General features: G+C 41.3%; 2 protein-coding genes across 6 annotated transcripts in view; one reads left to right on the top strand and one right to left on the bottom strand.

Moving 5' to 3' along the window:
• The window catches only part of SLC49A4 (solute carrier family 49 member 4), a 159,557-nt gene extending 141,613 nt beyond the window's left edge, over positions 1 to 17,944 (bottom strand). Inside the window, exon 1 of the mRNA XM_001371935.4 lies at positions 17,420 to 17,944. Coding sequence (XP_001371972.1) covers positions 17,420 to 17,804 — 385 coding nt within the window. The 5' untranslated portion in view covers positions 17,805 to 17,944. The remainder of the gene's footprint in view (positions 1 to 17,419) is intronic.
• A 1,673-nt stretch (positions 17,945 to 19,617) lies between these two features.
• HSPBAP1 (HSPB1 associated protein 1) overlaps positions 19,618 to 23,554 on the top strand; it is a 64,638-nt gene continuing 60,701 nt past the window's right edge. For 2 of the 5 annotated variants that reach the window (XM_007493792.3, XM_056793535.1), the window contains exon 1: positions 19,642 to 19,861. In XM_007493792.3, coding sequence (XP_007493854.2) covers positions 19,822 to 19,861 — 40 coding nt within the window. In that variant the 5' untranslated portion in view covers positions 19,642 to 19,821. Of the gene's footprint in view, positions 19,879 to 23,554 lie in introns of all 5 variants that reach the window. The other 3 variants (XM_007493791.3, XM_007493794.3, XM_016433504.2) reach the window with 3 other exon arrangements.

The raw sequence follows: 23,554 nt of genomic DNA, 5'->3' as shown, positions 1-23,554 counted from the left end.
ATTTCCATTTCTTTTGGAAGGTTTTGCAACATTTATTTGGGTTTCCTCTTCTGCTATTTTCTCAGTAGTCTGTATTTTTCCTCCGTTAAAAACTATCCAGGGGGCAGCTGGGTAGCTCAGTGGATTAAGAGCCAGTCCTAGAGACGGGAGGTCCTAGGTTCAAATCTGGCCTCAGCCACTTCCCAGCTGTGTGACCCTGGGCAAGTCACTTGACCCCCATTGCCTAGCCCTTACCACTCTTCTGCCTTGGAGCCAATACACAGTATTGACTCCAAGACAGAAGGTAAGGATTTATAAAAAAAAAAAAACTATCCAAAGTCAACCCCTTCTTCTTGTTTTTCTTGGTGTTTGGAAGTTGTTCCTGTGCACTGTTTGCCATCTCTATTGTTTTTCCTTCCCTTTCCAGTCAGAAATCTGAGTGAGGAGGGCTGGCTCTCTGTGTATGGATCTAATGATCAAGGCTTTTTGACTCGGGCAAGCTCTCAATTCTCTGTAGCCTGGATATCTTTGCAGGGGAGTCTGATATCTTCCCTCCCCTGCCTGCCGGTGTTTTGGGTGTTACTGCTCTCAGGCGTAAGTCCTTGGTGGTCTTAGTCAACTCCCAAGACCTATAGGTGCTCCTTGCTCACTTCAGGGGTGCCCTTCGCATACTCGTTGATTATGGCCCACTGGTTCTGAGTGCCCAAGTTCTGAACTCCCTTGCCCGCATGCCAGGATTTGGGGTGTTACTGCTCTAAGGGGTAAGTCCTTGGCAGTCTTAGTCAGCTCCCAAAACCTGGGGCTGCCCATTGCTCACTCCTGGTGTGCCCCTCCCTCACTCATTGGTTCTGGTGCGCGCTGACTTTAACTCTGGCTCCGTAGGTGTGGTAGGGGAGGATAGGTCAGCTCAAGTTTGGGTGAGAGCTTTTTTGTTTCCTTATAGTGTGGAAATGCCCGAATCCCAAGTACCTTCTGGGCTGCGCCCTACTGTAGAGTCCCTCCATTCTTATGAGGATGGTTTTTTTGGGGGTCTTTTGGGGTCTTCAGTATAGTTGGGTCTGAGGAGGGGAAGCGGGCTGCCTCTAATCTGCCACCATGCTTACCTGGAAGTCTCCTCTGGAGGCTTTTGATGGGATTAAGTTCAGTTGGGTTGGACTGTATGTGCTCTGAGGTCCAAACCTCTTGGAAGACTGGAGCCAAATGGAAGGTCTCAGCTGCCCAGGCTCTCTCTAGTTCTCTCCAGCTGCTTCCCTGCCACCTATGTTCAACGATCTGAGCCTGGCACAGCCCTGCCCACAGGGCACACCCTCTAGATCAGTGCCTTTGCCAGCCCAGAGGTTCCTGTCCTTGCTGGAGGCCCAGCACTCTTGGGGGGGGGGGGGGAGTCCCGGCCTCCTTGAGCTCTGAGGACTCCTGATAGGATTAAGTTCAGCTGGGTTGGGCTAGATGTGCCCTGAGGGGAAAACCTCTGGTCAGGCTGGAGCCAAATGGAAGGACCCAGCCGCCTAGGCTACCAGCTCTTCGATCTCTCTCTAGCTGCTTCCCTGCTGCCTGTGTTGTATGCTCTGAACCTGGCACAGCCCTGCCCACAAGGTACATCCTCTAGACCAGCACCTTTGCCTGCCCAGAGGTTCCTGCTGCTGCTGGGGGCTCAGAGCTCTGGGTTGGGGGGAGGGGTCCTGGGACCTTCCTTCTGCCTTCCCCTTAAATCCGAGTGTTCTCGGATTCTGGCTTTTAGGGGGGCATACCCTTTGGATTGAGTCCAGTAGGAGGGTTCCTTGGCTCTGTCTTGTTGTTAGGTTTGATTTTCAGTCTCCTAGGAGCATTCAGTTTGTGATCGGTAAGGAAGGGTTTTCAGAGGTCTGAACTTCTGCTGCTTCTAAGCCACCATCTTGACTCCGCCTCCTCCCCCATATCTTATATAAAAACCTTACTGTTCATTATTTATTCCATTGATTAGGTTCTATTTATTCTTTTCTAGGCATCTAAATTAGGCTGTAACCTCTCTGCAGGTAAGAAATAACACCAGGCCCAAGAAATTCTTCACAGTATTTGATTCTAACATATGTAAATAGATGCTTAATAAATGCTTTTTGAACATAATGCTTACATGAAATTCTAAAATAAGAATTATAAATTGCATGTATAAGTATAGTAGAATAGTTTAACAATGTGATATGACAACCAAAAAAGCTAATACAATCAATATTTAAAAGCTAGAAAAATGGAAGCATAATATCCAAAAGGTATAGACTCACTAAATCCTGCCTTAGTTAAACTGCACTTGAAGTATTAAGGTCAGTTCTAGACATTTTAGGAAGGACATTGACAAGTTAGAGTCCAAAGAAAACCAACCAGGATTGTGAAATGAATTGAAACCATGGCATGGGGTTAGTTGAAAAGACTTGTAATATTTAATCTAGAAAAGTTGAGGAAAAGAAAATATTTTAATTGTTTGGCTCAAAAGAAGAATTAGGAAACAAGAGGTAGAAGATACAATGAGGGCTGATGTAAGAAAAAGAGAACAAGGATCAGTGTAAGGGAAAACTTCCTCACACTGAGGAATGAGACCTCTTTAACAATGAACAGATGGACAGCCTTATTAAACTAGTAACTTCCCCCTTGTAGAAGTCTTAAGGAGCCTAGATATGTACTTGTCAAAGAAGGTTCTAGAAGAGATTCCTGTTCAGGTAAAGGTTGGATTGGATGATTAATGATATAATTTCTAACTCAAATTCTTTGATTCTGTACTAGAGCTGCTTTGAGATCAAAAAGTCCTAAAAGGCAGAAACCATCTTGATCTCATTTGTTCTATAGAACACTGAGCCAAGATTTACTTATTATAAATCTTGTGTCAGATTTACTAAAATAGAATTGTGCTTTCTGCAAAAGATGCATGTAAGTGAATCTAAATTCTATGAAGTGAATCAGTATTTTTTTTTAAAACCCTTACCTTCCATCTTGGAGTCAATACTGTGTATTGGCTCCAAGGCAGAAGAGTGGTAAGGGTTAGGCAACGGGGTCAAGTGACTTGCCCAGGGTCACACAGCTAGGAAGTGGCTAAGGCCAGATTTAGGCCTGGTTCTCAATCCACTGAGCTACCCAGCTGCCCCCTGAATCAGTATTTTTAAAAGAACTGAGGCAAAAAAAAAAATTTAACCCTTAAAAAGTTTTAAATTAAATTTTAAAAATTAATTTTAAATTAGTAATTTTTTCAGAATTTACATTTTAAAAGGGGGGCAGCTATATGGTTCAATGGTTAGAGTCAGGCCTGGAAATGGGAGGTCCTGGGTTCAAATGTGACCTCAAACAATTCCTAGCTGTGGGAATTCCTGGGCAAGTCACTTAAATCTCAGTTGTCTAGCCCTTACTGATACAGATACTCAGAAAGTAAAAGTTTGAAAAAATTCTATGGTAAAGCAAACACAAACAAAATCCCCACTACCTTTTGTAAAACAAAGGATAATATCATAATTTATATTTCTGATCAATTCAGATTTTCATATATCAGGCTTGCATAACACAGGAAATGATCCTGATGTGTGAATCTGATGAAAAGATGAAAGAAGTGGAACATCTGGTCTAATCTTTATGGAGATCCTTAAAGGCAAAGGTTTTATTTACCCACCTAAATTCCCAAGTGCTCTGTACATAATATGTGCTTAATAAACTCTAAATGAATTCTTTCTACAATATCCATCCTGTGCTAAAACAATTCCATTAATAAGGGTTTTAATACCTTGTAAGGCAGTACACATTGCACTTTTAACATCAAGCCAATATTTACTTCTCTGACTCATTTTCACTGTCCTGAGTTCAGTCAGTGAATTAATTATAAGCATTTATTAAATGCCCACTATGTGCCAGGGACTGCATGCTAATTTGCTGCACATAAAAATATAACAATGAAATAGTTCCTGATCCCAAAGAACTTAAATTCTAATGGAGAATTATAAACCTCAAAATTCCTTAGACTTACAAATGTTGAAAATTTCACCATTGGGAAATTTCATACTTGAAAAATTTCCTATTGATAGTGGGTCTTGACTATTGGAATGTGAATCCCATTGGCATGGGAGGTTCCTTCTCCTTCCTTCTTAAGATTACTTTAGGACAGAAACCTTTTGCTGAACAATGGAAAGGACTTTGACCTATGCTTAAGCATAGAACAGGAATTTCTTTGAGTCATGATTGATTTTAGAATTGATACAATGGAGATACTTGGAATCAATCTCCACCCTATTCAGTCCTAACAGGATTGAGTAAGGGCTGCAGCCTAGATCAAAATTTAATTATTCCAATCTCTACCCTACTCAGGTTAACAGGATTTAGAAAGGGCTGTAGCAAAGGAGCAAAGATTTAATCATTTGAAAATATGACCTTCAACAGACATGTGCAAAAGCCAGAAACCTCTGGGCGGTCCTGGGTTAAGCTAGAGCCTCCATTGGCACAGGGAAATTGATGAACAGTGATTGGTAGATGTGAGAACTGAGGGGAGGCAACTTGGATGGTTTCCTTAAAGATCAGGGGGGTCTGAAGACTCGAGGGGGTTGAGAAGTTGGTCGGTGTGGTTCGTGTGGGCTCTGAGAAGCTTGCTCTGAAGGAAGCTGAAAGTGGGGGCCTCTGAGACTGTTTCTCCATTTTGGTCACGTGAGTAATAGGAACTGATCTCTTTTCTTTGCCCCAGCTATCTAAGGGCTTGGGCCTTTTGGCCCAGCCTAAACAGAAGGGGTATTTAAGCCCTATTCCCTTCTCTCCCTTTTTCTCTCTCTCTATCTCTAATTCCTTTCTTCCTCCTATTGTAATTAAACTCCATAAAAGATTTACTGCTGACTTGAGTTTTCATTTAGGAATTACATAGCTGAATTCCTTGGCGACCTTAAATTAATATATATCAGTCTTTTAAAGTGATTCCCTTTCCTACCCAAACTTATTTATCTATTTAGTGCCATACCCATTGAACTACCAAAATACTTCTTCACTGATTTAGAAAAAAACATAACAAAGTTCATTTGGAAGAACAAAAGATCAAGGATATCCAGGGAAATAATGAAAAAAACCACATATGATGGGGGCCTTGCAGTCCCTGACCTAAAACTATATTACAAAGCAGCAGTCATCAAAACAATTTGGTACTGGCTAAGAAACAGAAAGGAAGATCAGTGGAATAGACTGGGGGAAAGCGACCTCAGCAAGACAGTATACGATAAACCCAAAGATCCCAGCTTTTGGGACAAAAATCCACTATTCAATAAAAACTGCTGGGAAAATTGGAAGACAGTGTGGGAGAGACTAGGAATAGATCAACACCTCACACCCTACACCAAGATAAATTCAAAATGGGTGAGTGACTTAAACATAAAGAAGGAAACCATAAGTAAATTGGGTAAACACAGAATAGTCTACATGTCAGACCTTTGGGAGGGGAAAGGCTTTAAAACCAAGCAAGATATAGAAAGAATCACAAAATGTAAAATAAATAATTTTGACTACATCAAACTAAAAAGCTTTTGTACAAACAAAACCAATATAACTAAAATCAGAAGGGAAACAGCAAATTGGGAAAAAATCTTCATAGAAACCTCTGACAAAGGTTTAATTACTCATATTTATAATGAGCTAAATCAATTGTACAAAAAATCAAGCCATTCTCCAATTGATAAATGGGCAAGGGAAATGGATAGGCAGTTCTCAGATAAAGAAATCAAAACTATTAACAAGCACATGAAGAAGTGCTCTACATCTCTTATAATCAGAGAGATGCAAATCAAAACAACTCTGAGGTATCACCTCACACCTAGCAGATTGGCTAACATAACAGCAAAGGAAAGTAATGAATGCTGGAGGGGATGTAGCAAAGTGGGGACATTAATTCATTGCTGGTGGAGTTGTGAATTGATCCAACCATTCTGGAGGGCAATTTGGAACTATGCCCAAAGGGCGACAAAAGAATATCTACCCTTTGACCCAGCCATAGCACTGCTGGGTCTGTACCCCAAAGAGATAATGGACACAAAGACTTGTACAAAAATATTCATAGCTGCGCTCTTTGTGGTGGCCCAAAACTGGAAAACGAGGGGATGCCCATCAATTGGGGAATGGCTGAACAAAGTGTGGTATATGTTGGTGATGGAATACTATTGTGCTAAAAGGAATAATAAAGTGGAGAAGTTCCATGGAGACTGGAACAACCTCCAGGAAGTGATGCAGAGCGAGAGGAGCAGAACCAGGAGAACATTGTATACAGAGACTAATACACTGTGGTATAATCGAACGTAATGGACTTCTCCATTAGTGGCGGTGTAATGTCCCTGAACAACTTGCAGGGATACAGGAGAAAAAAACACTATTCATAAGCAAAGGATAAACTATGGGAGTGGAAACACTGAGAAAAAGCAACTGCCTGAATACAGAGGTTGAGGGGACATGACAGAGGATAGACTCTAAATGAACACTCTAATGCAAATACTATCAACAAAGCAATGGGTTCAAATCAAGAAAACATCTAATGCCCAGTGGACTTACTCGTCGGCTATAGGGGGTGGGGGGGAGGAAAAGAAAATGATCTATGTCTTTAACGAATAATGCTTGGAAATGATCAAATAAAATATATTTTAAAAAAAATAAAAAAATAAAGTGATTCCCTTGTAACAGAATAAAATATGTTCATAGACAAGCAAATAAAGGATATATTGAAAATCAACACACACAGAAGTTTTGACATGGTATGTAACCAGTCTGGAAATACAGCCTGAAGCAAGATTATGAAAGGCCTTGAATGACAAAAAGAATAGTTTTTTACTATTGATGCTTTAAAAAAAAAAAGGAACAACTCTAAGACAAAAGGGCAAGGGTGAGGCAAACTGGGGTTATGTTACTTCCTCAGGGTCACACAGCTAGGAAGTATCTGAGGACAAATTTCAACCCAGATCCTTCCAACTCCAGACCTGGTTCTCTATCCACTATGCCACCCAGCTTTCCCTTGTTGAAGTTTTTTTAACAGAGACCTGACATGGTCTGACCCATACTTTAGGAATCTGGTAACTCTGTTGAGTAGGGATTTGAGATTGGGAAGCACATGAGACAAGAACAATTAGGAGGCAATTTAAATAATCCAGACAAAAAGGGAGGAAATGAGAGCTTAGGCTGTAGAATCCAGATAGCTGTGATATAAAAAAATAAAGAAGAGAACAATTTCAAAAGATGTTGAGGAAGTTGAGTCATTGCCTCTACTGTCTCTCCTCTCACTTAAAATTTTTTTAATTAAAAAAAATCATTATAGAAACATTTTTAACAATTGTTTTCTGATATTTTGCGATCTAGATTCTCTCCTTCCTCCCCTCCCTGCTCCCTGAGATGGTGAATAATCTTAGTATGTATATAACCTATATAATATCTTAATGCTGTTGTATCAATTGAAATCAAGTGTAACCTATATACCACTGCAGCCATATTTCCATATTCCTCTTGCCATAAAAGACACATATCACACATACAAGAAAAAAATCATGAAGGAAATAAAGTGATTATGGTACTTCTGGGTCAAAGTGTAGGCACAGCTTTATGTCACTTGGGGAATTGTTCTAGACTGCTTCTCAAGAATGGTTTTATCAATACATGTATAATCCAGTGGAATTGCTTCTCAGTTCCAAGAGGGGGAAGGGAAGAGAGGAGGGAGAGAACATAAGCTTAGGAAAATACTTAAAAATAAATTTAAAAGAATGGTTTTACCAGTTAACAACAGCTCCATCAACAGTGTATTAGTGTCCCAATTTTCTTGTACTGCCACCAGCATTTCCATTTTTCCTTTTTTTGGCCATATTAGCCAATCTGATGTATCTTAGAATTGTTTTAATTTGTGTTTCTCTAATCACCCTAAATCTTTAGTCTAGATTCCAGCCAAATCATTCAACTGAGAGTGCCCTCTCCAAAGTTACCAACTATCCCTCAAGTGCCAAATCTAAAAGTCTTTTCACAATCTTTATCCTTCTTGATCTCATTACAACCTTGGCATTGTCAATCGCCTCCTTCTTTATCTGCTCATAATTAATTTATTTATCTTATGATTTGTTATCATTCTACCTCTCCCTCTGCCTTTCAACTCCAAATTCTGTCCTTCATCCTCACCAAGGCTTTCAATCCCTCCATTCTTAGTTCTTTTTTGGGTTAGCACCACTACATTCTCTTCCTTTCTCCATCTTGAATTCTTAGTGAATAAGTTCAACTGTACACTTATAGCTATCTTCTCTCAAATTCCTTACCCCTTTTTCCTATCAAAGATCTTACCCTGCCAAACCTTAGCCTTAGATTACTTCCTACCATCCCCTACCTCCTTATCTACTCATATTCTACTCACCGAAATTAGAGAAAATTGTGAAACTAGGCTGACTGGATCCACTACAAATTTATGTTACATAATCTCAACTGGGTCCTCTAAAGTAAAATAATCCCCTTACACCTACCAAACTAATTCTTACTCACAATAGCAGTTTCTCCACATCTTTTCATTCTAATTCAAACCTCAACATCCCAGATAAGAAGTATGCCTCATCTCACTGAAAAAAACTGAGGTAAGAGCTCCTTCTCCCTTCTTTCTCATATTTCATCTCTCAAATGCCTTCTGCCACATTCTCCTCTACCCATATCACTAGAAGTAGCTCTTCTCTTCAACAAAGCCAACCCCTCTACAAGCATGAATGATCTCATTTCCAATCCCATCTCCTCTATCTCATTGTTCCCTCTATCACCCCCACTCATTTATCTTCAATCTCTGCCTACTTCCTGCTTCCCTGCTGGGTCTCTCTTATATGTCTATGTTGCTCTTATCCTCAAAAATCCTCATGTAGTCTATCCATTCTCTATAACTATTGAGCTATGTCTCTCTTTGCTTTAATGGATAAATTCCTTGTAAAAGTCTTCCATTACAATAGGTATCTTTATTTCTTTTTCTCTTATTTGCTTCTTAATGCTTTTCAGCTTTGCTTCCAACCTCATTCAACTGAAATTAATCTTTCCAAGGTTCTGGAAGATCTCTTTTAAAAACAAACAAACAAAACCACAAACAAATCTTTACCTTATCTTAGTATCAATTCTAAAACAAAGAGTTGCAAGGGCTTGGCATTTAGGATTAAGTTACTTGGCTAGAGTTATACACCTAGGAAATATCTGTGGACAAATTTGAACCCAGGTCCTCTCCTCTCCAAGTCTGGTACTCTATCCACTATACTAACTAACTCACCCTCCAGTGATGTTTTTTTGAAAAGAAATTTTTTTTTACCAATTATATGTAACAACACATTTCCACAAGTTTTCCTAAATTATATGATCAAACTTATCTTCTTCCCTTGACCCTCCTGGTGCTGCCAGGCGATTCAATCCTTCCAGTGATCTCTTAATTGCCAAATCTAATGTCCTCTTCTCAATTCTCATCCTTCTTGAAATCTTTGTAGCCTTTGTTGAGCACTCCCTTCTCCTGGATTTTTCTTTTTTTTCTTGATTTTTCTGACATGAATTTCTCTTGGTTCTATGCCACCTGTCTGTCTTCTGTGCTAGATCATTAACAAGGTTACATTGAGAATTGTGGGTATCTCCCAAGGTTCTGTCCTAGGCCCTCTTCTCTTTTCATACAATTTTACTTGATCTCATCAGTTCCCATGATTTCAATTATCATTGCTAGGAAGACAACTCTTAGATGTACTGGTCTAACTCTCTTTTTTCCCTGTCCTCTAGTCATATATATATATATATATATATATATATATATATATATATATACACACACAACAACACAACTGCCTATTAGACATCTTGAATTAGATGTTCCTCAGACACCTTAAACTCAAGGTCTGGTCCAAAAGAGAATTCATTTATCTTATCTTTGTTGGCAAATTCCTGTACTATTCCTAACTTCACTATTACTGTGTCAAGGGTACCACCACCCACCCAGTCAGTCAAGCTCAAAACCTAGGTATCATCCTCAAAGCCTTACTCTTTTTCTCAGTCCCATATCTCATCTGTTGCTAAGTCTTGTCAATTTAACCTTTCTGATATGCGGGTTTTCCTAGGCACCCCCAAAACCCCAAAGGTGTCCCAGATCAGAGCACATAAAGAATTCATTTTCACTTGCATTCCTCCAGTGCTGAAATATTCCCTCTAGCCTCTCCCCTCATTTTTGATGAACACATCTATCTTGAGCTCAGATATCTAACAATCCCTTAAACTGGACAAGCTCACCCCATTTTGACTCTGAGACATAGGACATAAGCACATGATCCACCTCGGGTCCCAGAGTCCCCAAAACATCATTATATCACCCCACCATTATCCCCATCTCTAGTCATGTGGGCCTCCTCTGGTAGGCAGTATTCCACCTGCTCCTGTCTCCCTAGCCACTCAACTCCATTATTAACTTGCATTAAACTTAATAATTTTTTTTTGTTTTTAAGCTAATTACTAGAGCCTTGTAATTCCTGAAGGTGGTGTCCCTTCTAGCTCAGGTTTTCCTGATCAGCTCTCCCACTACACTTACCAACATCTCTTGTATATATCCCCTTCTCTCCCCTGACTGCTACAATCCTAGTGGACAATCTTATCATCTGCTTCTGGACTATTGCAATAGTCTGCTAGTTGGCTTTCCTATCACATTTCTCTCCTCATTTCAATCCAATCCTCCAATCAGCAAAGTAGTTTTCCTAACAAGTATGTCTGACCACATCACCCCTCCCCCCCAAGTCAATAAATTCATATGGTTTCATATTAATTCCAAGATCAAGTATAAAATCATCTTTTGGCTTTTTAAAACCCTTCATAATTTGGCCTCTTTCTACTCTTTTTACATTTTACTTCTCTCTCCATACTCTGTGATATGGTGACACAAAATTTCTTGTTGTTCCTCCAACAACATTCTCAATTTCCTGATTCTATATCTTTTCAATAGCTGTCTCCCTTGGTTGAGAATGACTTACTCCAACAATGAGAACTGGAAGAATGTGCCCTTAACAAAGCTAAAGAAGTGAAATGGAGGCGTGGATTTAGGGGTAAAGATCATAATTTATTTAAGACTTATTTACTAAGTTTGATATGTATTTGACAGAGAGGGAGATTCCCAACAGCCAGCTGAAGAAGTAGACAGAGGCTAAGGAGAAAGAATGAGGCTAGATATGAAGACTTGGAAATTATCTGCATAGACAAGAGTCAAATCCATGAAAGTTGATGAGTTCACCAAGAAAGTGTAGAGAGAAAAGCTAAAAGAGCCTAGGACAGAACCCTACGGGCAGCTATGCACAAAGTATAAGATAATAGGAAACCTTTTAGAGATGGAGTGCCACGCCCCACCTCCATCCTACTCCCCAAGACTAAGTGCTGTGTCCATGTCCAACCAGAGACCACATTCTGTGCCCTTCCCCCCAAATGAGTGCCAGGAGAACTGCTTCCCCCTCTTATTCCACCCATGGGAGGGAGGAAGCACTCTCATTGGACTGCTGGGCAGGGGAATGGGTGATTACTCAGGCTTGGAGAGAGGGGAGAGATGAGGGGCGCAAGTATTCTAGTATGCTCCCCTCTAGTTATGTGAGCTCTGATCCCCTCAAACCTAGCTTTTCTCCAACCTGTGTGAAGTGGAAATTGAAGGGACCTTGAAAATTTCAAAGTACAGTCTCTTTAGCCACTATTCCAGGAACTGGAAGCCATTTCAAATGCAATGCTTTATTAAGAGAGAGAAAGAAAAAGTTGACCAGAAAAAAAAAGCAAAAAAGCAACTGCTTACAGAAAAAGCCCCTTATTTTATAGGAAAACATAACCCTCAGGTTAAATGACATCATCCTGACACATTCATCCCATTATGTTCCAGCCTTCCTAAAGAGGGTGTCCTCCAAATTAACCTTTTTAGCAAATGGTCAAGGGTTGAAATCTGGATGCAGGGTAGATTGGGAGGATGCTACCTCAGACAAGCCACTATAGTGTTTTTCAGACCTTCTAGCCCACCTGTTCACTCTCAAGCAGGCACCCTTTGAATGCAAATTGAACAAGGTAGTAAGAGGTGAGAGGGCTAAGAATGCAAATTAAAACTGCCCAAGGTTACTTGCGAAAGAAACATGGAAAGGGAACTGTATTCCAGGGAAGAGACTATTAGCCTAGTCTCTGATATATAAAACTTATTCTTAAATCACTAGACTACAGTTTTGAACATTTTAAAGTACAAATTCAAAAGACACATCCCTAAATCCCAAAAATACTTTGTATTGTAAAAACACTGGTTGCTTCTGATAGTAAAGACATAGGCTGGTTCTGTCTCACTCAGGCCAAAGGTAATTTACGAGGTTAAGAGGCCACTGTATTCTGAATGGGGTGGGGCAATGTTATCCTGCAATGGATGCTGTCTTCAAGAGACCTCCTTATAGACTCCTTCTAGGGAGAAGAGAAGGGGAGCAGCCCTGCTATGCCTCCCTCTGGCTTTCTAGTTAGGAACTCTGGTGAACTCTGTGCTAGAAGGAGAGGTGCACTGGATTCTTGGCATGTGCTCCTCCAGGGAGGTCTACGCATGCCATGTCTGGCACATGTGCCATAGGTTCACCATTATGGGACAATTATAATTCAGAAAAAGAGAAAGACGCATCTAACAGGTAGAAAGAGAATTATAAGAGAAAAATATCAATAAAATCTAATGAGAAGAAAGTACCTGGCAAGAGGGCATGATAAAAGGCATCAAAGACTACAGAAATCCAGTTTGAAAACTGAGAAAAGGCCACCAGATTTAGCAATAGAGAAGTCACTGGTAAATTCAGAAAGAGAAGTTTCCATCTAGTGATAGTAATGAAATCCAGATTTTAACAGGCTGAAAAATGAATAGAAGGTGAGAAAGTAGAGGCAATGAGTGTTGACAGGTTTTTCAAGTAATTTGGCTATGCGGGAGAGAAATACAGGATATAGCTCTATATATAGACTTTGTCTCATATTTCACTGTAAAAATTAAGGCCATCTATTATGAATTTCTTTTCCTTCCCACTAATTACTTACTTCAAATCATCTCAACATCAAATTCCATCTTCTTTGCTCTAATTTTGGAGGCTGAGGTGACCCTTTTCCTTGCCAACACTCACCTCTTTGACTTAGGCATCCTTAAGGTCTAGGACAGAAATAATCTCCTATGAAGCTTGTCTCTTAGGATATCTCTTCTCCATAATATTCCATCATTTTTTATCTATTGGTTTCTTCCCTGTTGCCTTAAAACAGGTCCCTCCTGTCAAACTGTAACTAAATGGTATAGTTATAGTATTAGACATGGAATGAAAAAGGTCTGTTTTCAAATCCCACTTCTTTCAATAGCTGTGTGACCCTGGGCAAGTCACTTAATCTAATTTAATTGTAAGAGTAGAATTATAATATCTACTACTCAGGATTGTTGAAAAGATCTAATAAGACAAAATATAGTCACTATTTTGTAAACCTAAAAGTGATCTATGAATGTTAGTGATGATAATAATGATGCTATCCTTGCTTTTAAGAATTTCTTTAGGGAACAGCTGGGTGGCTCAGTAGATGGAGAGCCAGGCCTAGAGATGGGAAGTCCTAGGTTCAAATCTCACCTCAGACACTTCCTAGCTGTGTGAAGCTGAGCAAGTCCCTTAACCCTCATTGCCTAGCCCTTACCATTTTTCTACCTTAGAACCAATACATTGTATTGTATGTATTGGTTCTAAGGCAGAAGGGGAGGGTCTTAAAAAAAATAAGAATTTTTAAACTTTCCCCTTTCCCCTACCATACTCTCAAGCTCTCATCCTATATTCCAGTCATCCCAATAGGGCCTAGCCATTTAAGTCACCTTGCCAACTGCATTCCCCCCACCTCCCAAATAAAAACAACTATTCAGTTTTTGTGCCTGTCCTGGGACAAAAGTTGACTGGATGATAAGGAAACCTCAACACAATCCTTTATATAAGTAGCCAGCTACTTGCTGCCTTGAACAAGAAAGGCAAACCTAATATCTCCTTCCCTTCTCTTCTCCTTTAGAGGCCTTCAAGTATTCTGTTCCTGCTTAAATTTTCTCTAAGCCAGACAATCCCAAGTCCTTCAATAGTTACCCGAATACATAGCTTTCAGACTTGTCACTATTCCTATTACTTTCTTCTGGAAAAAATCCAAACGATTGGGTGTTTTTAAAAAGATGATGACACTCAGAACTGAGAGTCATATTCCAGATGCAGTCGGACCAGTACAATGACAATATTTCTTATAATACAGTCTGAGATTGCATTAGCTTTTTGGCCATCTTGCCACACTTGTTAGTAGCAATTTATCTGGTTGCAGTAGTTGTCTGTATCACTAACAAATCTAAAAGCAACCCAATACCATATTGTTGCCAAAGTATCACCAGTAAATATTTATTAACTGTGTACTTGTACAAGCCAGAATCCCAATGTTTGATTAAACACAGGAACCTAATATTTGCAAGACACAGAGAAAATAAATACAAAAACCCTGTCTTCAAAGAATTTACATTCTCCTATGAGATCACAGATACATAGATTTAAAAAAAATACAAAGTAACTTGAGAAAGGTGAGAGCACTAACACCTGGGGTGATTAGAGAAAGTATCTCAATTCTCAGATAGCACCTGAGCTTAGTTTTACATAAAGATGAGGATCCCTATATCCAGGGGATGGTCAAAAGCTACAGAAAAGTTAAGAAGAATGAGGCCAAGAAAAGAACATGGGATTTGGCAATTAAGAGTTCATAAATTTATTGGCTTAAAGCTAGAAAGATGCCTTAGAACTCATCTAGTCTAACTTCCTTATTTTATAGAAGCTGAAATTGAGACCTAGAGATTAAAGTGACTTACTCAAGGACACACAGAGGTTAAGTGGCAGAATTAGAATTGAAACAGAACCCAGAGCCACAATAACATAATGGAAAAGAACTCTACATGGCATGGCATGACAATTCAAATCAACAATGCATGCTCAATGGTGACAACAGATGACATGAAACATACTAGCTGGTTAAACACATTTCCTTTTCCTCAGTAGGAAGGTGATAGATTACAGGAATGGAATGAAGCATTCAAAAATCAACACAGTAAATGTGTTGCTTTGTAATGGGCTTCTTTGTTACAAAGGAGTGTTCTTAGGGAAAGGGTTATTAGGAAGTGATGGTGAAATGGAAAAAGAGAAGCAACAATGACAAAAAAATATTTAAAGAGATCTATGAAGAGGGGAACTTGTCTAATGTTAGATCAGGATTTCAGAGTGCTAAACAGAAGGGGATGTCAGAAGACTGAAGGATTAGGAGAGTAGAGCAAGATGAGAATGAAAGCTTTGAAAGAGGAAGATTTTTTTACCCCAACAGCCCAAGAATCACAAGAATTAGGAGAGAATGAGGTAGGAGTTTGTTAGTCACAGACTACTTGACGAAGTACCAAATAATCTGAGTCCTTACTTTTACAGGGTTCTGTAATAATGGAGTGGATCATGGCACTCTCAAAACTCTAAGAAGCTGGAGGCATGAATGGTAGATATTCCAATAAACACTAGATGAATGCACCCTGTAAGCCCTGGACACATTCAGATGAATTTCTCTCCATCTCCAAACACAAAAAATACAGATTATGCTCTAGGTCTGGTGAAAGAGGCCTTGGTCCAAGCCACACTAGTCCTGGTGGTAACAAGACTTCTTGTTATTATTTAAACTCTTAGAATCAATGCTGTATATCGGTTTCAAGGAAGAAGAGCATTAAGAACAGGAAATGGTGGGGGGTTTAAGGGACTTGCTACAGTCACACAGCTAGAAAATGTCTGAGGCCACACTTGGACCTAGGACCTTCTGTTTCTAGGCCTGACTGTCAATCCACTGAACCATGTGGCTATTTATTCTTAAAACCAAAAATGTGCCCAAGATGAGGAGACATTTAGCTTTGGTAATTTACCTAAAAGAACTTCAAACTTGGTTGGGGCAAGTTTCTGGCTCACAGTCTCTCAATAAGTTCAACCCAGATTTGAGATCCTTACAGAGATCTACAGTGGTGGTGCCTCTTCCTAAGTAACTTCTCATTATTCATTTGTAATAGGATCCCTTTATCAATCTTGAAATGGCCCTGACCTCTCATCCCAAAAGGTGTTAGAAGTCAAAGCACTCACCAAAAAATAGGAGGAATAAATAACAGACATATATTATTCTTTGGAATGTATAACTTGCCACTTTCCCCACCATCTTTAACAGTAGAAAGGATCTGATCCTTGGTGTTGCATAATAGTAACACCTCGTGACATTACAAACTGAAATGTGATGTAAGAATCTTTCCTAAATATGTCTCTGCTTAACAATTATTAACCTTTTTGTTATCATCAACCCTCTGGCAGTTTGGTGAAACTTATGGACGGCATCTCAGAATAATACTTAAATATGTATGATAAATACATAGTATTTCAAAGAGAAACTTAGAATTGAAATCTTGTATTGAAAAAGTTATGCAAAACCTTCCCCAGACTCTTTTTTTTTTTTAATTTTACAAACAACAGGTGAAGAACCTCTGAAGGTGAGGGGCTTAATATCTATGAGATAGAATGCTCAGGGTACTCCCTTATCAACAATCCACAGTACTTGGGGGGGGGGGTAGGTTATGTGAGGAGTGTATTGAGAGGTGCTTAGGAGTACATTTAGGGGGTGCCTGGGATACTTGTTTGGGGAGTGTGTCTAGGGGGTAGTGTGTTTGGGGGTGAGTATCAGGAGGTATTAAATATGTGTGTTGGGCAAGTCGTGTATTTTTAGGGTTGTCTGGGTGTGTGTGAGGGGGCAATTAGTGGGGAAAGTATTTGGGCAGAGGTGAGTGTTTAGGGAGTGTCTTGGATTTTGGGGGAGCAGTATTCAGCTGTGAGTGCTTAGGTGTTTTGTGTGTGTTTGGGGGGGCCTCTTGGAGTGAAAGTATTTGGGCCCTTTGAGTGTGTGGGAAGTCTTGGGTTCTGAGTGTTTTTGAGGTGTGTTGGGGGAATGTGTTTGTGAGGATGTTTTGGTAGGTGCATTTAAGCATTTGGAGAAGGAAGGATTTAGGTAGCATTGTGTGTGTTTGGGGACTATCTTGGGGTTCTAGGTTGTGGGGGGTAGTGTTGGAGTTTGTGTTGGGGTGGTGCATGTGTTTGTAGGGCTATTTGGATCACTGTGGGAGTATTAGGCAGTGTTGGGAGTGTCTTGGGTTTCCGGATGTGTTTGGTAAGTGTTGTTATGTTTAGGTATGTGTGTATCATGTGTACCTGTGTTTGTGTGTGGGCACACCTGAGTGTTGCCTCCTAAGGGGGTGTAGCATATGTGCCTGTGTTGCATGTTTGTGTGTGCCTGCCTGTGTTCTGGGGTGTGTTTGGGTATGTTTTAAGGTGTTTGGCTGTGTTTGGCTGTGTGTGCCTGTGTGTGTGTATTGGGGGGGGGTGTACCCCGGTCGGTCACCACTGCTCACCTCTCTTGTCCAGCAGCCACATGAAGGCGAAACAGGGCACGAAGCCGATGGGTCCCCAGAGCACAAGCAGCGCGATATCCCAGCTGGAGAAGCCGTAGGCCCGGCGAGCCGAGTTCTGGATAGGGCCCCAGGTGTTCCACACCAGGCCCTGCAGGAAGGCCAGCAACGAAAAGAGCAGCAGTACGAGCCAGCGCCGCCCGTACACTCGCGCAGGCCCGGCTAAGACCTGCGCCGGCACCGCTGGCACCTCCGGTGCCGCCGCTGGCCGCTCCGCAGCTGGGGCCCGGCTCCTCCCGGCCGCCCCAGCGCCCACCACGGGCCCGGGCCGCAGTAGCGGCCGCCGCTCCTCCTCCTCCTCCCCTGAGATGCTCCAGCTGGAGCCCATGGCGTCGTGGGGCCGGGTGCTCGCCCTCAAAGCCGGGTCCCCCCTCCCGTTGCCCTACTCTAACCACGCAGACTGACGGCCAGAGCCGGAGGCGGCAGAGCTCACTCTTTCCCACCTCTCTCCTTCGCTCAGGCACGCAAACGAGCCCGGCTCCCGGAGTCCAGTTCACGCGCCTGCGCAGCGCGAGCTCGCCCGGGTGCGGGCACCCGGGCCGCGGGAGGGAGGAGCCGCGCAGCCAACCCGCACTCTGGCGCCAGACGACCAAGAAGCGTCTTCTGATTTCTTGCTGTTTGGACAACCGGCTCGCGGGGCCACGGTTGAAGGAAATGCCTGGGCGTGCATGTGCTTCGTGAACAGCTCAGCCAAATAGCATCGGGTTGTTTGTAACTTCATGGATTCACCAGACAGGAAGGGACATTAGGTCATCTGGGATCAGGGACCCAGGGTAGATAGACTAGGATCATCTTTAGGCTGGCTCTTCACTCCCATCACGGTAGAACCTGAGGTCCAGAAAAGAGACACTAGCCACTAGGAACTAGACACTAGAACCACTAGACACTAGGAACAGAACTGGAAATCCAACCTAGGTCCCCTCCTTTTCCCCACCCCATCTTATATTCTGAAAAGCCGCAGTCAACATTTATTGTTTACTATGTGTCAGGCACGGTGCTGAGAGCCAAGGATACAGATACAAGCAAAAAGACTTTCCCCTGTCTTTAAGAGCTCATTTTATCAAAGGGAACTAAAAACCTGGGGACAGTGGGAGCGTGTTAGTGGAAGATAAAGACAGAAAGGCACAAATTATTTTTACATAAAAAATATTCTGTTCCTCTAGGTTTTTAGTTTTCCTCGAAACTAAACTATGCTTTTCTTTCCTGAACTCCTATGGTTCTTAGCGGGTCCTTAACGCTTATTCATCACTTATCACAGCTTTGTAATTTTTTCACATATTCTAATCATACACTTTGTGCCTAACAAGATTATAAATTCCTCGATTGAAGTATATTTTCTTTGTATTCAAGGCAATCAATACTTATTGATTGACTTTCAATCAAAAGTGGATCTCGATAAAGTTAACAGGTAAACTAAGGTGTATGTGTGACATCCAGCTAACCAGTTTGGAAATGCAAATTCAAACCTGTCGCCTGTTAGTAACACAGGTCAGGTGACCTCAATCTGTCAGGAGAGCCAAATGAGTCACGCTACAAATAAAGAAGCACAGCTTGTATGAACCTCTCGTTCCTAGGCGCTCACTTAAACTGCTGGCAGAGAGATGAGACCATCTACGCAAGGGACAAAGGGCAGCCAGCTTGAGGAATCAGGATGGGGTGTGCGGAAGCAGGGCAGCTAGGATTCAAGAGATTCCTGGACAGGAGGCAGTAAGAACCAAGTGTCTTTTGGACTCTTTACTGCGACCCTCGGCATGTCATTTAACACTTTGCCTCAGTTTCCTCCTCTATAAAATGAGATGGAAATGGCAAACCGTCCCAGTATCTTTGCCAAGAATACCCGAAATATGGTTACGACCAGTCGGGATGGAACAACTAGCAAGGAAGTCTCAGACATCACATGGCCACTTTCTTTCCCTCTGGTCTTCCCCAAAACTCAAGCAGGATCCCTCTCGAATGGAGCCCGAACTTTCTATGGATAGGGAATAGAAAATAGGAAGTTTGAAACAAAGCGAGAGTGCAGCGGTGGCATTTGACCAGAAAGAGGAAGGAGAATTCAGAGAAGCCAGGGAAGGGAACACAAACAAAACCCACGTGCCTTCGGAGACAGCTGAAGGGAAGAAACACAAACAAGACCACGAGGTCCCCTGCCTCCGCCCACTCCGCCGGGTGGGCGGGGCAACGTGTCACGTGAAGTGACGCCAAACCCTGGGCGGCTAAGGGAGGCGTCACGTGTATGGCTCGGAGGGTTCAGACGCTTCCGGGGCAGCCTGAGTACCAATCCTTGCTGGGGTCTAACCCTCTATCCCTCCTGTGCGGCGAAGGAAGAACCTGGGTGTGGGTTGGCCATGACGACCGTGGCCTCGGGAGATGGCGGTGGCGGAGAAGGTATTTGTGAGGATGAGGTTAGGCGCACTAGGAGGCCTGGACCCCGAAGGGGTGGGAGGGATGGAGTAGGCGCCTGACTGGCTGGGGTCGCGGCCTCCCTTCCCTTGGGGCGGGACTCCTTAGACGCTGGTCACGTGCATGAGTGTCTTTTAGTCTGGCCCCTCCTAGCATCCCGGAGAATTCTGTTTTCCGTAATGGCTGGATTTTTTTTTAATGAGAAACTCCTTCATGAAGTAAAATAAAGCATATAACTGGTTCATTTTCAGTACATAACCTTCTGTGGGATTACAGGCAACAGAGCATTTATTTGTTATTAAGCACTCACTGTGTTCCGGGTACAGTGCCAAGCTTCATTTCCTGTCCCCATACCTTTACATAGCCCTTCTCTGGCTTTAAGATGCCACTCATGTACCACCATCTGTCTGCAGAAAGCCTTTGCAGATCTCCCCGACTGAAGTACATTTCCTCCCAAACTACCAGAATACTATGCAGTGGATAGAGTACTGGACTGGAGTCAGGAAGACTCGAGTTCAAGTGTGACCCCAGACACTAGCTTTGTGACCCTGGACAAGTCACTTGACTCCTGTTTGCCTTTTTCCTCCGAATCTGTAAAATGAAGACAATAATAAACTTTAACTCCTAGGGAATGTTGTGAAGATCAAATGAAATAATAATTGTGAAGCACAGTGCCTGGTGCATGGTAGGTCCTTTATAAATGTTAACTCCTAGCTATTATTATTACCTGGTATTTAACAACTTTGTGTATACAAAGTTAATCAAAAGAAAACATGAAATACTGTATACAGGGTGTTCCAAAAAATTTCAGTGCCTTTTTTTATTAAAAAAAATATTTTTTAAGTTAAAAAAACAAAAACCATTATTTTCTGTCTTAGTATCAAGTCTAAGATAGAAGAGAGGTAAAGATCAGGCAATTGAGATTAAGTGACTTGCCCAGGGTCATATAGCTAGGAAGTGTCTGAGGTCACATTTTACCCAGGTCTTCCCAACTCCAGCCCAGTACAGTTTTAAGCTACCAAAACTTAGAATTGCACTGATATTTTTGGAACACCTTGTGTTAGTCAAATGCTGTATATTTTTTATATGTACTTGATTCTTCATGTAAGCTCATTTCCACTAGGATTCATTTACTTCTCTATGCATCACAGGGGTCCCTGACACATAGCAGGTTAAATTAATAAATGCTTGTTGACTGATGGAAAAACAGCCCTTACCCCCAAGGAGCTCACATTTCTAGTGGGGAAGGTTAAATAATTTGGTATATAAAATAATTTTTTTTTGTGTGTATCTATATGTACACCCATGTAAGGGTGTACACACAGAGAAAAAGTACTCAGACAGTAAGGCACTGGTGTTTGAGGGGAATGAGAAAGGTCTGAGATTTGAGCTGTTTTGAAAAAAACAAGAGAAGGATGTGGAGGAGTAAAGCATTCCAGGCATGGGAGACAGCAGCCAGTACCAAGAGCAGGAGAAAAGATAGAATATGAAAGAAACAGCAAGCTCCAGGCCCATGTAGCTGGATTATCCAGTATGGTGGGGAAATAACATGGAAAAAGATGAAAAGTAGGAAAGGGACAAGTTGAAGAACTAAGTGACAGAGAAGTTTAAGTGATAAAGGTAAAAGAGCCCCAGGAATTTATGGGTATGGGAGAACACAGTTGGAGGTGTGATCAGACATGTTTTAGGAAGATCATTGGCACCAAGTGAAGCATGTTTGTTAGAGATATTTAAACTGATAACTTAATAACTGGGAAGGTAGGGTCAAGTTTGTCTTGAGGAAAGTAGGCAGCTCCTTTGTAGACTGTACTGGTAGTAGTAGGTCCATATAAATTTTTGAAACATATAGATAATCAGTTAAAAAGGCAGGAATAATCCTCTAGGATTAGTCTAGTCAATTTCTTCAAGGAAATAAAGCTGACCTAAAGGATAATAATAAAGATGCACAAGGGAATAAATACAAGTACAATAGAATAGGGGCTGGATCTGTGATTTCATTAGTATAGGGAACACCCAGCTGAAGAAACTCCCTTTACCAATTCAGGTCTCTAGTTTCCTTTCCATTTAGAACTTTAGTGAGTAGCCTAGAGGAGAAGTATCAAACACCTAGCCAGCCCCAAACTAGACAAATATAATTGGGAATTATTTAACAAAAGAAGTAAAAGTACAATACAATTTAGATAGCATTACATTTTAAAACTAAGTCAACATGCAACCAGCAGGGATTCTTAGGGATGCATCCTTATTCTATTTGATTTTGACTCCATTGGCTTGGAGCACTGACTTGCTAAGTGGTTGTTCAAGGTTACCCAGCCAGAAAGTTAGCATCAGAGTTTGAACCCAGGTCTGGGCTCTGGTGGCCAGCTTTCTTTAACTGTTAGACCCTGCTGTCTTTCTCATGTACATTAAGTATGAACTAAAAAAAAAATATACTATGTATCATTGTATATACTCTTTTTTTTTTTACTCAAACTTCCTTTATATAGATATAAATGTGTATCATTTAATAATGAAGAAGTTAGTCTTTGACCTTTAGGGGATAATTTCAGTTGATAAATATTTGTGTTCCTGTATAAGAGCATAGTAATGTATCCTTTGAGGGATGGGGATACATAATTAGTCAGTAAACATTAAACATCTACTATATGCCAGGCACTGTGCTAAGTACTGGAGACACAAAAACAAAAACAAAATCCTTGCCCTTAAGGAGTTTATAATCTAATGGAAGACAGCACACAACAGGAAGGTGAAAAGAGAAGGTACTAGTAGCAGGGGCATGAAGGAGAGTTCCAAAGAAGTCCAAAAGCAAATGTCACTAGTGAAAAAAAGTTGGGGGAGGAGGGGAGACCGTGCTGAGACTCCTCTTTAAAAGAAGTCCTGGAAACCATGGCCTTGCACTTCAGTATGGTGGTTCAATGAGAAGGGCAGAGAGTACTAAGTACTGTATGTAAATGCACATGCTACATTTTCTTGGAATTACAGATTCAAGTTGGGTGATAGCTAGGCACCAAAAGTAGATGAGCATCCCTGAAAGGAGTTCAGCCAGTCCTCACACAAGAGGTACTAATATTCTCTATACATCCCAAAGATACTAGAGTAGTTTGCTCAAGTGTCAGAGGCTGAATTTGAATTCCGATTCCAAGGCTAGCACTCTATTACTGCACCTCCTAGCTGCCTAATAATGAATTTCTGATGGTAAATTTCTTGGGGAAAGAAGGGGAGAGAGTTTCAAAACTCTGACATGGGGATAAAGCCTGGGTTTGCTATTTAATTAATATAAGGAAATTCCTTCTAATGCAGGCTTATTTGAGAAAATATTGAGAAGTTAAGGAATTTATCCAGGTGCTCTCTGCATACTATCCTGATTTCATCTCCACAAGACTTTCTGTATTGTGCCTGTATGACTACCACCCTACCCCAGCTCTCTTCCCTTACTAGAGTGCAAGTTCCTTGAAGGCAGGGGCAGTCTTTTTGTTTATATTTCTAGTACTTAACACAATGCCTGGAACATAGTAAGTACTTAATAATTTGCTGACTTACCAGCTCTGGTATAGTCTATGTCAGAAGCAGGACTCGAATGAACAGTGTTACAATTTCTCTTTCTACTCTCCCCCCCCCCCCCCCCTTCTTTTCCCTTGTATAAAGGAGTCTGAAATCTTGTTAGGAAAGACGCAAATA

This window comes from Monodelphis domestica, chromosome 4 (genome assembly GCF_027887165.1).
Source record: "Monodelphis domestica isolate mMonDom1 chromosome 4, mMonDom1.pri, whole genome shotgun sequence".
NCBI lineage: Eukaryota > Metazoa > Chordata > Mammalia > Didelphimorphia > Didelphidae > Monodelphis > Monodelphis domestica.
This window is presented reverse-complemented; position numbering and strand designations above follow the sequence as displayed.